Source organism: Seriola lalandi, unplaced genomic scaffold, assembly GCF_002814215.2.
Source record: "Seriola lalandi dorsalis isolate HSWRI2012SDOR001 ecotype SW California unplaced genomic scaffold, Sedor1 jcf7180002054397, whole genome shotgun sequence".
Classification (NCBI taxonomy): Eukaryota; Metazoa; Chordata; class Actinopteri; order Carangiformes; family Carangidae; genus Seriola; species Seriola lalandi.
In genome coordinates this window covers 752,049-767,228 of record NW_019524950.1, presented here as the reverse complement: position 1 = coordinate 767,228, position 15,180 = coordinate 752,049, and the positions used below count along the sequence as shown (strand labels likewise).

General features: G+C 37.4%; 1 protein-coding gene across 1 annotated transcript; it reads right to left on the bottom strand.

Moving 5' to 3' along the window:
• Positions 1–5,358: 5,358 nt before the first annotated feature.
• Positions 5,359–13,868, bottom strand: lman2 (lectin, mannose-binding 2). The gene is made up of 8 exons (XM_023409555.2): positions 13,493–13,868; positions 11,515–11,633; positions 10,849–10,966; positions 9,874–9,956; positions 8,681–8,842; positions 8,295–8,409; positions 8,052–8,171; positions 5,359–7,666 (listed from the first exon to the last, which is right to left on the bottom strand). The coding sequence occupies exons 1-8, from the start codon at positions 13,626–13,628 to the stop codon at positions 7,506–7,508; spliced, it is 1,014 nt and encodes a 337-aa protein (XP_023265323.1). The 5' UTR covers positions 13,629–13,868; the 3' UTR covers positions 5,359–7,505.
• Positions 13,869–15,180: the final 1,312 nt, after the last annotated feature.

The window sequence follows — 15,180 nt, the reverse complement described above, 5'->3', positions numbered from 1 at the left end:
ACTCTAAAAGATAGCTTAAAACCCTATTTAAGGGGGAGAGAAGGGGGAAGGAGAAATATGAAGGAAAAATGAGGAAAAATTGAGAAATTGAGAGAAATTAAGTGAACTGATAGTCATTAGTGTCTCTACTGCCCATCACAAGTTATTGGACACAGTTGACCAAAGAAGACACTTAGCTAGAGTATGGCATAGGAAGCTGTGGATCCAAAGGTTACCGGTTCGGTTCCCGACTGGAACATGTGGCTACCCAAAATTACCAAGTATTGTAAATCTATCAAATATCACTTAATAAGTGATACAAACTGGATGGGGACTTCGTGTGAATGCCAAATAGCAGTTCATTGTATTGTTCAGTGTTTACATAATGTCAAAATTTTATTATTTATAATGAAATAATAATAAACTTTATATAGCAATGTAAGAAATATTTGTAAATACCACACCTAGACACATACAATAATATTTGATATTTATTTTTAAATTTCTGACGAATGAATACAATAAGTATTGAAAGTACTGCAACAATGTTATTCTGACTGATTAGTTTGCATGCTTTCATGTATGGAAGCGTATTGCATTCACTTAAATAAAAAAAATTAAAAATCCGTTTTCTCCGAGTAATTTATTCTTTGGTCTGTTTTTTCGAGATAATTATTTCTGTTTTTCTGAGTAATTTTTTTTTCCTGTTTTCCAGAGTAATTTATTTTTATGCTTGGTTTTTCGGGGTAATTTTTTCTGATTTTCTGAGTAATTTTTTTCTTTTCTGTTTTTCGGGCTAATTTTTTTCGGAGTTTAGAGGGCATTCAAAATATTGGACACATTCACTCTTTGTTGAGAGCTCCATGTAGGCTAATGGAAGCAAACAGACCTGCTTGTTTAGTTTAATCAAGTTTTACTTTGATCTGGGTTTAAGACACTGGGAGATTGTCCTGTCTTTAAGTCATATAGATGGTATTATTATTAGTTTGTCGACCTTGCGCAGGCACCTGAAGACTTTGCGGTTGTTCAGAAGGAAAGCCCATTCAGATCTCCTGGACATAGCAATGTTTCTCCAGGATCAGCTGGACATATATGGCATGCTCCATGGATACAAGATCCACACGGTGTGCAGCTGAGGCGCCGGAATTGCCTTCGGCAGCGTATGTACAAGAATCCAGGCCCAAACTTTCTGTGGCATGTAGATTCTTATGATAAACTCAAACCGTACGGGATCTGCATCAATGGTGGAATAGATGGGTTTTCACGAATGGTGATATGGCTTCTGGTGACTTCCTGGACAAAAGTCTCATTCAGTTCACATGTTTTGAAATAATAGAGATAAGCGCTGCAATAGTGACATATTATGTCAGAATAATACTGTGACACCTGCCTGCTTAGTGGTTAAAGTATTCAGATGTTTTACTTCACAGAAAACAGTACCCTGTGTAGTGGGTTAGAGTGGTACTAATGTCATAGGCCCACTGATATTAGTGAAAAAGAGCTTACTCCATGTAGGCTATATAGGCCTATTCAAAACCTTACTAAAATAAAAGGACAGTATTATCAGAAGTAGGCTACTGTATATATCCGAAGTACTTACAGTATGAAAAGTATTCAATAAAATGTTCACTGTCAGTGTTTTGAAGTTTTCAATTGCATAATACAGTTTATTATTGCAGATGTTTAAGTTGGAGCTGATTTGAACTACATTACTGGGTTTAATGATCATGTGTGAATTGATTTTCTCATTTTCTATTTTTATTTATCTTTAGAGAGAACTGCAGGAAGTCTTTCACCTCTGGAACACTCACAGAATTCGCCCATGCAGAAATGCTGTGTCTCCAGGTGGGCGCCCAGTGGTGATGTACACCCTTCCCCCACCTTTTGGTGCCAGAGAGTACCTGAAAGAGGTATCCCAACAAAAGATAGAAGTCTGCAGAGAGGAATGCCTTCAGAGAGGACCGTATCCCTGTGATGATACAGTGTTTGACATTTGCTGCTTTGTCATGGCAGAAAACAGTCTTCATCCACCCACCTCTCCAGAGGAAGCCATTGAGCTGTACATGTTCTTACATGCTTATATACGAGCTGAAGTTTAATGATCACAACCTGCTCTACTGGATCAAAAGACGGGATGTAAGCCTACACATAAGGGTAGAAAATCTTATGGACCATGAATTTCAACGTAAAGGGTATTGTGTTTAAACAGTAAAAAACGGTGAACTTTACTAATGGAAATCTCCAGTTTGTGCATTGTATATCCTCTTTCTATTCATTATGGGAAAATTACACATCAAAATAAGTGCTGGCAATGAAATACCACATCACATGTTAGATGTTGTTGAAAAAATGGAAAATCTTGGGTGCATTGTAAAAAGACCAGCCTACAAAGGACAGTCATTATCAATTATAAATTAAACAGGTTACAATATCTTGACCTTAAGGTGTGTATGCTGAATTTCAAATGTAGCTCTTACAGACTGTTAATACCGAGCAGTGAAACCTTTTTTCCATTTTGATATTTTGTTATTTTTTATTGTAGCGTTGAGGAAATATACCTTCCTGGTTTTTTGTTTCTCTCAAGAAGTGTGTGTGTGTGTATCTAAAATAAGTTGGTGATTATCATGTCATCTCCTAAACATATAAACAGATCAGATCAACTATTCTTATGTATTTGAATGAAATGTCACTGTATAAATTTATGTTGAAATGCAGTTGTCAATAAACTTTCAGCAAATGAAGCATATGATTATCTTTTATTAGGGCGTGCATCTTTCCTCGAGTTTACGCACATTTGAAAACTTTAACATTTCACAATACAAGCACCTCATAACAAAAGGAACATGTCCAATTTTATGATTGTGAGTGGAAACATATCATGCCTCACAGAGCAGGACTCCTGAACTATATGACTCAACAGCAAAGACACAATCTGTTTGAAGACAGTTTTACAAAACAAGACAGCAACCTGTGATTCTAGTTGTAAAAAAAAACAAACACCTGAAAGTAATGTAACGAGCAGTTTCACAAACACTGTGAGTATTAACATCTGACATGAGGTAGAGATTCAAATTGTATTATGATTTAACAGCTAAATTATAACAAAAGTATTTCTAATGTCCCAACATTGTCATCCTAGACTGATAAAAAAAGTTTCTTAAATCAAAGTAAATTGTTAACTGTTTCTTGGAAATACATAAATAATATATCCAAAATAAAAAAATAATTTTGCACTAATCACACAGCACCAGAGCTAATCACATTTTCTCCTTACATGCTCTATCCCACATTCACACAGTCTAAACCTACATCGCTGGCACCCATGGGGAAGAGAAAAATGTGTACGTGTCCATAAATCACTTAGCAACTCTTATAAAATGTAGTTGCAGGTAAGAAACTGAACCTGTGAATACTGAAGACACAGAATAATAAACAAACTCATCAACAGTTAGTCTGTCATTTCATCAGAGGAAGCTGAACTGGGAGTGACAATAAAAGACAAACACTTGAGTTAAGATGCAGTGGATCACAGTTAATCACAAATATCTATCAGCTGTCAGGATAGTTGCATGAATGTTTGCTTCAGTTGAGGACTGGTTTGAGTATTAAATGAACAATCTTCTATAAGAACAGCGCGCTACTGAGAGAGCTAGAGTGGGCGGGGCATCAACAGTTTAACTGACTCTCCACTAAGCCCCACCTCCATTAGTTACCGTTACCACGCCTGCCAACCGTTGGAAACACCTGTAGTTTATATAGAATTTACACTTACAGGCTACAGCCTAAGATACAACCTGAAGGACAACAACACCTGTATATATTCTATCAAACTAGATTTACACAACATACCAGAAACAGGAAGCAACAAAACAGCGTTAAAAGTAAAATGGCACTATATAGGAGAACATATCAAGTTGGATAAACACAGCTTTTAAGGATTTTCTACCAGAGAAAAATGTTCTATGGACACTGTTGTTATTTAGCCATGAGGCTAAATATCAATTAACTTCATTTTATGAAAAAAGTAAAGCCTGCTCGTATTTTTAACAGCCTCCTTTGTTACTTCATCCTGGCACCTGGCCCAAATGGTTGAAATAGTTAGCTAAAAGTTACTAATGGTTGAAATGGGTAAAAGGTAATGGATAAATTTTGGGGCTGCTAAACTGGTAACCTACCTCTGCCTCGGGCACAGGTGGAGAGGAGGGTGTGGCAGTTGAACAGGTGGTTGTCCGGTACTGCACGAACAAACTACTGGACTGTGGCTCTATCTGGCTGCTGCTGCTGCTGCTCCTCTTCGCCGTTAGCACCGTCCTCTTCAGGCTCTTTGCTAATGCTAGCAAGCCGACTTTTGTAAAAACTCGCGATAAATGTTCTGTTTTTCCAAATTTCGGTCGCTCTAATATCCTTTTCTTTTTTCGCCGTTTTCTTTGCTGCCCCATTGATCCAATGTTTGTTTTTCATGACGCTTTAGGAAATCCCCTCCTCAGTTCGACCGGTCGGCTTTGCCGCTAAATTGACCTGACCTCACCTCACCTCACCTCACCTCACCTGACCTGACCTGACCTGACTCGTCATCACGCAGCCAGCAAACCAATCATATTATTTTTTCTTATTTGTAACTAAAGTTACTCTGCATTCATTGATTAATATTTCAACACACACACGCAATTCATTTATTTGATTTGATTAAAAAAAGAAAAAGATTAAAAATAATTTTTTTTTAAAAAGCCAAGATGAGGCCACAGTTGTTGGGGGTTTGGACGCCCCCTAGAGGTCGGAGGCCCCCGGTGGTTTTTTTTATCCGTGCTTGATTAGGACACGGGTTCACATAATTTTTCCAACCTTCACTTTGAATATTTTAAAGATGTATGCATTATGGACAAGAACAATACAATGATTTTTTTGTTATTTGTTTAAACACATTGTGTCTGTTCATTATTGTGACTTGATGAAGATCATCATCTGACCATATTTGAAAACAAATTAATACATAAATGAAGATAATTCCAAAGAGTTCTCTTCTTTTTTCTTGCCACTATACAAGTCATGTGCCACATTAAAATATTGTTTACATCTTATTATAGTAATAATGTAAGTACGTAAAAGAGGGCACCACTGATTTTAGATACAAAAGTAAGTTTTCCTGATATTTGATTTTTTAAAAAGGTTAAGAGTTTTAAGGTTATAAGATTCAGTATTAAGACTGTAATATTAAGACATTAAGACTGTTGTTTCTTATGATTCTAGGCAAATAGTTTTAAGAAAGTTTGGCAGTTTAACACCAGTGGAGAGCACAACTGCATTCTGAGTCAGGGTGGTGTACGAAAATTCATGATTATTCCAATTGAATTAAAGCACAACACACAATTCAAAGCCAAATGGTTTCTTTTTCATTTTAATAGATTATTTCTGATGAGGAGAGGTTTCAAGTCTCATCACAAACCTAACTGATGTGGCAGAGGCAAACACAGACGGGCTTCAAGAACAAAGGAACACAGATAAAAATGCCAACTTAAACTAAAAGATAAAAAAAAAGACAATCTGTGTTTCAGCAGTCATTTAAGTACAAATATCTGATCACATCCCCAATTTTACTTTTAGAATTTCTTTTTTAAATGTAGGATCAGAACCAAACAGGAAGATAATGGAAATGAAACTTGAGAGAAAACCAACAAAGAAACAAGACATTGAAAGAAAGTGTAAATGTGCCATTGAACAATCCATCCATGGACTTCAAGGTTAAACACCTCTTCTTCTGTAAGAGACAGCTTCATGATTAACACGGTTTGAATTTATTAAATCGCAATTTCTTTATGCAACTGTTAATGATACTAACATTGGTTATAGTGAAGAATTGAAATAAATCACCAACTTTTAGCATTATTAACTGAAACCAAACATATAGAAAAATAACAAAGTCATATTCTAGATAAAACCCTGCAGAGAAAAGACAAAAAAAAAAAAAAACATAAAATATTCAGTTTACAGGATCCTTCCACCTGTGCACTGAGCTCTTTCAGGTGGCCCTACTCTGCTGTATTAGACCATGGAGAAGCTGTGTTACATAGTAAAAGCTTCACAAGATGTCCCTCATAACGATCAGAGTGTAGAGTGACATTCTTAAAATTTTCAGGTCAATGACAATTAGCTGCTCTTTTAAATAAATTTCTGTCCATTTTCTGGTAACATTTAGTCGATTAATCAATCAATTATCAGTTGGCAGAAATGAATTGGCAACTACTTTTATAATCTCAAGATACGAACCCCCCGGGTCGAAACACTTGACAACAGATGGCCCTGGCCGAGGACGTCTGTGGTGTGGTAGCTTAACACCCGATGCTGTTATAACATACTAATGAATTCATCATTATATTGTTCATCAAGAAAAAATGCCGACAATTTCTCTAGCTCCAGCTTCTCAAATGTGATTATTCACTGGTTTTCTTATTTCTTAAAAGAAAAAAAACGCCATGATTAAATGAGAACCGAGAAACAAGAAACCTAATGAAAAACCTTTGTGTTTCACATAATCAGTCTGGAATTAACAGAACAACTGGGTGTGTAGCATGAACAGAGATAGTTAACATGGATGACAAAAAGAAGAGTGCCACCTACTAATAAAAAAAATAAATCAAACTTTATCTATTCAAGGATGAAGACATCATAGTACTGACAGGCGAACTTTGATGTTTGATACTCAAATCCAATACTTCAAATCAAGATAAAAACAGAGAGAGGCATTATGATCACTAAGTTCTCAGTACTGTTGTGTACATATAGTGGTTACTGACAAAATACCTTTTCCACAATCCTCCTAGATATCCACTGTTCTCGAATATACACGGAGAGCTTGTTGTGCACAATTTCAATTAATTCTAAATTACTTTAAAATGCTAACGCTTAAAAATGAGCAACACTGGATTCTTTTTGTATCCTGTCAGTATCTTGTATTTTAGCAGAGCAGGACGCAACAACAGCCACAGTTCATCACAATGAAATATATTAGATCCTTTTTTTTTTTTGCGTGGAGCTACTTTTCCTCTCCCAGTAAATAATCAGATAAACATCCTGGAGGACTTAAACATAAAATTACCTTTTGCTGCCAAAGTTCACCATTTTGCAGTGTCACACCTGAAGCAGAGAAAAGCTGAAAAGGGCTGGAGACGCCTAATTCAGCAGGTGTGAACACAATCTTTAAAGAATCTGAAAAAACTGAGTGCAAAATTTTGTGACAGTAAACTTATTATAACCCTGCAATGACTGAACACAAAGACATGGAAAACAAAAAAAGGCATTTATCAGGGTCACTCGTGATGGTAGCCACTAGTTCTGCACCTTTTTACCAACATCACAAGTTACCAAACCCCCACACCCCCCCACCCCCCCACGCAGTGCTTCAAAGATATAAACATTTGTACAATCTTTTAGAAAAAAATTTCACATTGAATGTGCTCAATCTGTCATCTGGAAACAGTTCATCCCCCAACAAACACCTCTCTGATGAGGTGGTTCTCTCTCTTCTCTCCTCAGTAAAACCTCTTGTTCCTCTCCTGTCTCTTCTGGAAAACTACGGCTCCTACCACAGCGCACACGACAATTCCCAGCAGAGCACACAGCAGAAGCAGGAAGACCTTCCAGCCCGTGAGGGGCGTGCCGCGGAAGTTTCCGGTAGGATCATCAATGTTGTCTGGGGAGCAAGAAGAGAGTGGATGATCATTTTCATGTTCAGGTCAGAGTTGCTGCAGTTTGTGTTTTTTTTTTTGTCACAGGAAACTTGCTTGAAATAGATAAACCTGAAACACTACACAAACATGAACTGGCAGTTATGGTTAAAATAAAAAAGGCACCTATCAGACCTACAGGGGTGAGTATTCCTTTAAACGCACATGACACTCAAAATCATGAATATGTAGCTTCATAGGTGCATGTATGTTGTCTTGCCATTGGCAAAAATCATAAAAATCAAAAGTGATTTTACGTTGTTATCTGAAACTTTAAACACATCAGAAGTGTTTCTATATACAGATATGGAAGACACCAAATTCTAAATCGCCCTTTATAGTTTATTCTACCTTTAGGAGACTTCAGGAAGCTGACACTGGGCTCGATCTTGGTCCAGTCCAGGTTCTCCTCCTCGGGGGTGTGTTCTACCATCAGCTGGTAGAGCTTCATGGAGATGATATCATGGTTATCTGGAACATAATAGTACAACATAAAAAGTTTAAATTGTTAGCAAATCTGTAATATAATATTTCATAAATGTAATAAAAAGGCTATGAGAGGAATAAATTTGCAGCTTTCCAGCACCGACCTACCGGACAGATCTCCTGTAGCTGCTGAGGCACCAAAGAAATATCCAGTGGGAAGACGAACACCTCCGATGTCGATGCACTCCTTCCACTCATTCTTGTCATCCACGTCAACCATCACCTGCAGGATATGAAGTGGATGTAAATGATGCAATGCAGCACTGCCACAAGTGAAAAGGTTAAGAGGCTATAGGACAAGAAAATGAAAATTCTTGTAGTAAAAAAAGAGTTTAAACTAAATCCAGACACAAAAATGTAAATATGCATGTGATGATTTTATTATCATTATGTTATATTATATTGTAGTAAATCATGTCTCGATTGTCTCCCAGCTGAACTAAATTAAAAGAAGCTATGTGGCATCCCTGACACAAACGAGGCCCTTTACGTACAGTGAGTCTTCCTTTAGAGTAGCGGATGGCGAGGTAGGTGTCATGCTCTCTGTTCCTGATCTCAGCGGAGCACCCTCCCAGCTCCGACGACCGTCCGTCTTTGCCGTGGTCATAACTCACTGAGCCGTTGTTCACCATGGCTGAAATGAACGGGAAGGAACGCTGGTGACAAGACAGGAAAGAATCAATGAGTACATCTTAAAAAGCAGGTATTAAAAACATATTCTTACACAGAGGTGATGGACAAATGAATGTATAAAATTAAATAAAATAGAAGAAAATATAAGAAACCCAGAATACAGTTTGGGTCATGTCAGCGCATAACAGCTCAAGGCTACCTTCACACTGCAGGCATGTTTAGGATCTGTTTTAATACACTGCTCATATCTGATGTTTTGGATGACAGGTCATATTTATCTGACATCAATACAATACAAACTAAATTATGAGTTACCAAAAAGGTGCCTATATTCATACCTACTTTTCCCACTTGTGCCTAAGATGTTGATCACAGTGTGTGTGTTCAGCTTTTGAATAAACTAATTGAACAAAATTATGTAAATATTTTGACAGTATTGATTCTTGCAGTTTGTTATCTAACTGATAATTGGAAATATTGACAAGCTCTGATTTGAGAATTGAAAAGTAAACTGGATTTCTCAGATGTGTGTAGCACAGCATGGCCATGCTGTCCAGATTTCAGCTGTTCTCACAGGATAAAAAGCAACTAAAAAGACACTTTCAGCTGCAATGTGAAAGTAGCTTCTGTCACAAGACAAGTTCTCTTGAAATGAACAAAAATTTACATTACGACAATTTACAAAGTGAAGAAAGCACAGTTCCTGCCAGAGAGCCATCATGCTCAATAGGTCGTGTGATTATATTTTTTGCTGCTGCACAACAAATACGTGACATTATAAAACAAAATCTATGAGGTTTTCACTGTGAACATGCTTAAAGATCTGACAACATGCCGATTTAAAGTGAAGAAAACAAAATCTACACAGAGATGGCATGCTGACGAGGAAAACCTGAGCAACCACTCACATCCGTCGCATCATCGTTAGAGTAAGTATCTATAAAAACGGCCAGCCCGTGGAAGAGAGCATTGTTGGAAAACACAGGCCCTGCAAAGAAACAAGCCAGTCAATCACCTCGAGCCACATACACACGCACATACACTGCACACTTACATCCATTCCATGGAGGTCATTGCGGAAGGTATCCAAAAAAATAGCCAGGCCAAGAAACTGATCTTGGTTTCCAAACACAGGGCCTAGGATGGAGGCAGAGATGAGGTGAAACATGAGCAGACAACCTGAGACACATTTTCTGAGGTCAGCAGTGATGAGAGCAAGCTGAGATGATGGACACAAACAAGTGGACATGATGAAATAAAAGCTTTCTGATGGAGTGAGAATGATGATGGTGTCCATTAACACTGAGTGGGCAAGTTTTCAGAGCTTTTCTGTGAGACGACATGACTGGGACAAAAGCACATGTTTGGATCTACATTTCTCTATCTGAGCTATAGCACTTTATGCATTTAACCATTACCTTTACATACTGTTCATAACAGTGACATATTCTGTGTTGCCCTGATGTAACATTTGCAATTGTTAAAGCTTAAACCCGGAGGAAAAAAGAGGCAAAGTATTAAAATATTTTGATAGCTGTACTGAGATCACATCCATTTTAACAAAAAGAAAATTACAATATACATTATGGTGCAAACAGTCATTTACCATCATTATTAGATCCTGGTCCAAGCATGCTGCATACTTATTGGCTCACTGATGCTGATGAGATTTATTCATGGTTTGGACATCTGTTCTGATATTCATCTATCTAACAGCAGCCTCTCTGTTTTCTGATGCACTTTGCTTCACTGTTGCATATGATGTAGAAGAGCTAACCCAATGTACAACTGGAAGGCTTTCATTGTGATGCAGCTGCAGGAAGTTAAACCTTTTGTTTTTTGAATATTGCAGTAGAGTAGCAGTCACAAAAGCAGTGAACTGGTTAGCTGAGCAGCTGCAGGCGACAGCTGAGTGCTGCATTTTCAGTAAATCCAAACTTGAGATGATTGAGATGAAATGGGTAAGTTTCTTCCATAAAAGCAGTAACTCAGCAGTAAAGAGCCGCGGGGGCTGAAAGGCCATCATTACCTGGATGCAGTCTGTCCTTTGTGTACCAGATAGCAATGCCATCGCCATGGAGATTCTTTTTTCCTGACCCATGAACTTTAAACTGCACATGCATCTCCCAGTCCTTCAGGTAACAAGGCTGTAGGACAGAAATAGGCAAAGTATTTACTTTCTATGGCAGCTTCATAAGAATGAGCAAAGTATGGTATCAAACCCATTCTTCTTGCTTCTTGACAGCTGTCATTTTTAAAGAGAGTTTGTTGGTGTTCATTTTACACACCTCACAATTAATTCTGAGTATTTCATTTTACATATCAGAGACTGAATATAATTTGTAAAAATCATGTAAAAGTTTATCAGTTATAAAAAGTAGAAAATTTCATTCCTGGTTTACACATTTCTATTTCTCCATCCAAAAATAATTCAATGAGAGATAATGAGCATTTACATATTGTACAGATGACAAACTCTCACCTACACAGAAATGGAGAAGACAAGAAAAATCTAATTAATATGTGAGGCTGAAAAAGTTTAAAGAGAGCCAGGTTGAATGGGCATGGCTTCAGATGAACTCAATGGAGAACATGTACTCTAAACCCAAAGCTGAAATAGTATAGGTTTGGGTATAAACGACAATGCGTCCGAGTCAGACTCGAGATAATAGCTGTGTTTGTAATCCATCCTCACCACAGTGTTCCAGATGGATCCCTGCTTGCTTCTCTCATCTGGAGTAAGTCTAACATAAGAACCAGTCACCAACGTGCTTCCCCAAAAGTCCCACTGACTACTCGGGCTGTTGCCAACACCTGCAAGACAAACAGATGAAAGGACAAGGCATGATCAGACACAGCAGAGAATATGACAGAGAGAAAAGAATTCAAGTCGTTAGCCAGAAATGTCTTCAAGTTATTGCACAGGTACGAGTTGCTTTTGATTGGTCTCATTTTTACTGTTGACCAGATCAACTGCTGGACTGTGCCAGATGGCTCACTTAAGGTTTTCAGTATAGTGCTCCTTTGCATAGTATGTACTGTTCCCTTCCTGTGTAAACATTCTCATACCAAACTGCTATGAAAACCGCTTTAGATTTCTTGTGGCCTCAAATGAGCAAATATCCATACCTTGTAAAACACGTAGAACAAGGCGGTTGCTCAACATTTACTGAGGCTCCTATGAAAACATTTGGTTAGTTTTGAAGAAAACATCAACTGGGATATGTAGGGGGGAATGCACTACACAGTAAACACTGACGTAGTTGATCTGCATGTGAATCTTTAGCCAAATACCTTTGTCATGTAAAAATATCTAAATTGCACACACACTAATTATAAAATGAAAGAACACATTGATTCAACCAGTCATTTTCTTGTAGAACTGATTTTCTTTAAATTTGAAGGTTCCCCTTCACCTTAGTGGGATTACCATGATACCAAATTATGTTAAAGAAAAAGTTTTATGTTTTAACTTCAGCCTTTAGGCTCTAATGGAATGAATGAAGTTGTTGCCAGTTTTAAGATTACTGTGTTAAACTCTGTAATAGACTATTTGCTTCACTTACACTTTATTTTGTGTTCTGCTTGAGGCAATCTTCATATTTTTCTTCTTATCCACTGTCAACATTCAACTTGGTATTAAAGAAACCAAAGCTACGAGATATACTTATGGGGTGAGTATTGCTTGTTTAATAATAAACATGTTTTCTGTGTCTCATGGTTATATATAATATATAATGTTGTCATGGACATCATTAAAACCAATTATTTGTACGTGTAATTATATTTCTTATTATCATTAGTAAGGGTGGGGCTGAAACCTGTACACAGACTGGCACCTGATACGTTTTCCTTCATCAGCACTTTTTTGCACACACCCTGTGCAGGTTGAGGGCTGATGACGCATATTTTACTTCATAACTCATACGCAAATGAGATTCTTACAGTTTGTGGCGCACCCCTCAACCTACTTAACTGTAACAGCTCCAAGCACCTGTGTTTAACAATCTGATTTAGAGCAGTGATAAACTTCCTTTACAACTTTCAGAACTACTTAATTCAGTTTCATCTTTAGAGGGTTTTGTTATAACCGTTTTGCAGAATGCATATTACAGCTGCAACTAAATATTGTTTTCATTGTAATTAATCAATTAATTGTTTTATACATAAAATGTCAGAAAGAAGAGTGAAAAAACGCATCTTCGAATGTTTTATCAAATTTGTGATATCGGCATATATAAATGAAATCTGTCAACACGGATTATCAGAGTAGTTGTCAATTTATTCACTAATCACTTAGTTGTTGCAGCTGTAATGTGAACAGTATGTTAGCTGACAAGTTTCGTAGGTTTATCATAAAACTGACACATAATCAAAGTTTTGTTTACTAACGTTTTAACATTTTGAGCCACATATGTTTCTGTTCTTTCAACTAAATGTTCGAGTTTCGCACTTTTTAAATGACACAGCCCTGGGTGCATTACATTCACATTTTAAAACGCATATAACCGTTTATTATCAGATAGTTCGTATGGGTAACCCATAACACGACAGTCAGTTAGATTAATTATCCAAGATGTTGCAAATGTTGCTGAATAACTCCTAAAACGCAGCGACAGGTGGGAAAGTGGAGAAACATCTGGTTAGCTAACGAGCTAACTGGACCATCTCACCTTGGTACGGTTTCATCAACGAGTGCTCTCTTTTCAGATGTTCTGCGTTTCCGTCCGTTATATCACAACACACCAGACAGACCTCGAGTACCACCAAGGTGAGTGTTGTGCTCAGAAATGCTCGAAAACTCCTCATTTTGTTCAAACAGCCTCGGAGAGAAACTCTCACAACAAATTTGTTCCTCGAAACTCCATAAATCGAGCCCGTCCCTTCTCTATTGTCTTCCGGAAAGAAACAACATAACGACGACGTTTATTGCGTCCTTTACTAAACTAGGGGGACGTATTTCTCCTTTGGGTATTTCTAAAAAAAAATATGAGCATAAAAGACAAGATGTTAGCTGTACAAAAATCTCACTAACATGAAACATTTTAGTTTTCGTTATAATGAGGAAGCGTTGTGCTGTTTGTGTTTCCACACGGGAGATTTTTCTAGAAGGCGGAATTTTTACTAACGAATCAGAGACAAGCACATCACAAATTGAGCCAATCAGGGAGGACTTGCCTTTCTTGCATCATCCACTAGATGGCGACAGAAGGCAAAAAATAAAAACACAGGTTCCGTGGTCTTTCTCTGGTTTTCTCTTACTCTGCTAGATAAAGTGAAAGTGTTTATCATATTTCCATTCTGACAAAGTCATAGTATTGTACATTTTGTAAGTACGATGAAGGGCAGTAGATATGATATCTAACATGATATCTAACCCCTGTAAGGCTATTGTTTTATAGCATTTGTATAAAACTAGCATTAGAAATGTTGGTTTAGGCATAAAACATACATATTGATTGTTTTGAACACAAGTTACAAAATGAATGCAACTCCAGATATACAGTAGTGACCTTTTATTTTATATTAGTATTAGTAAGTATTAGTGTGTATCATATATATATAATTACAACATGCAATAAAAGTATACATGGGTTCCCTTCCACTGCACAAAGACATGTAGGTTAGTTGTTGATGCTTATCTGAATATGTGAAACTGAGAGTAAATGGTTGTTTGTCTATATGTCTCAGTATCTGTCCATGGTGTACTCCCCCTCTCACAGTACCAACTAAGATAAGCACCAGTCATCCACAACCCTGGAAATGGCAAGCCAATATAAAAGATTGATTTGTTAATTGATAATTGATAACATTGTTGGTTTATGCCCAGTGGTGCCAGCACTCTAAACCAGTAGCCAGCACTGCATGCGCCTGCAACATTTGCAGGCCCAACTCATACACAAGAATTGTTTATTTAAATAGGAGTATATGCACAAATGCAAGAATTTAGAAAAAAACAAAACAAAACTTTATGAGACCCAGTTATTGAAGAACAGTTGGGACCTGTGTGGACCAGGTGTGGACCTGTCTGTGATTCTGCCGTCCTCACATGCACACAAGCGTCTCAACATTTCAAAGCTGCTTAGAAAACCAGTCCTCCGCTCCCCATTACTGGCAACAAGAACATTTGCTGTGTGTGGGAATCTCAACAACAGGACCAGCAGGTTCCAGATGTGCTCTGCTGTGTCTCTGCAGCTGCATATGGTTGGTTATTATCTAGCTGTTCTGCCCAGTGTTTCCTGTCTTCTCAGCATCCATTTGCCATTCAGACATTCTAGTTCACACATGTTTGCCTTAGCAGATAATATCAATCCTTTGTTTAGGTAATTTATTTATTTATTTATTTAGCTAATGTTAATGG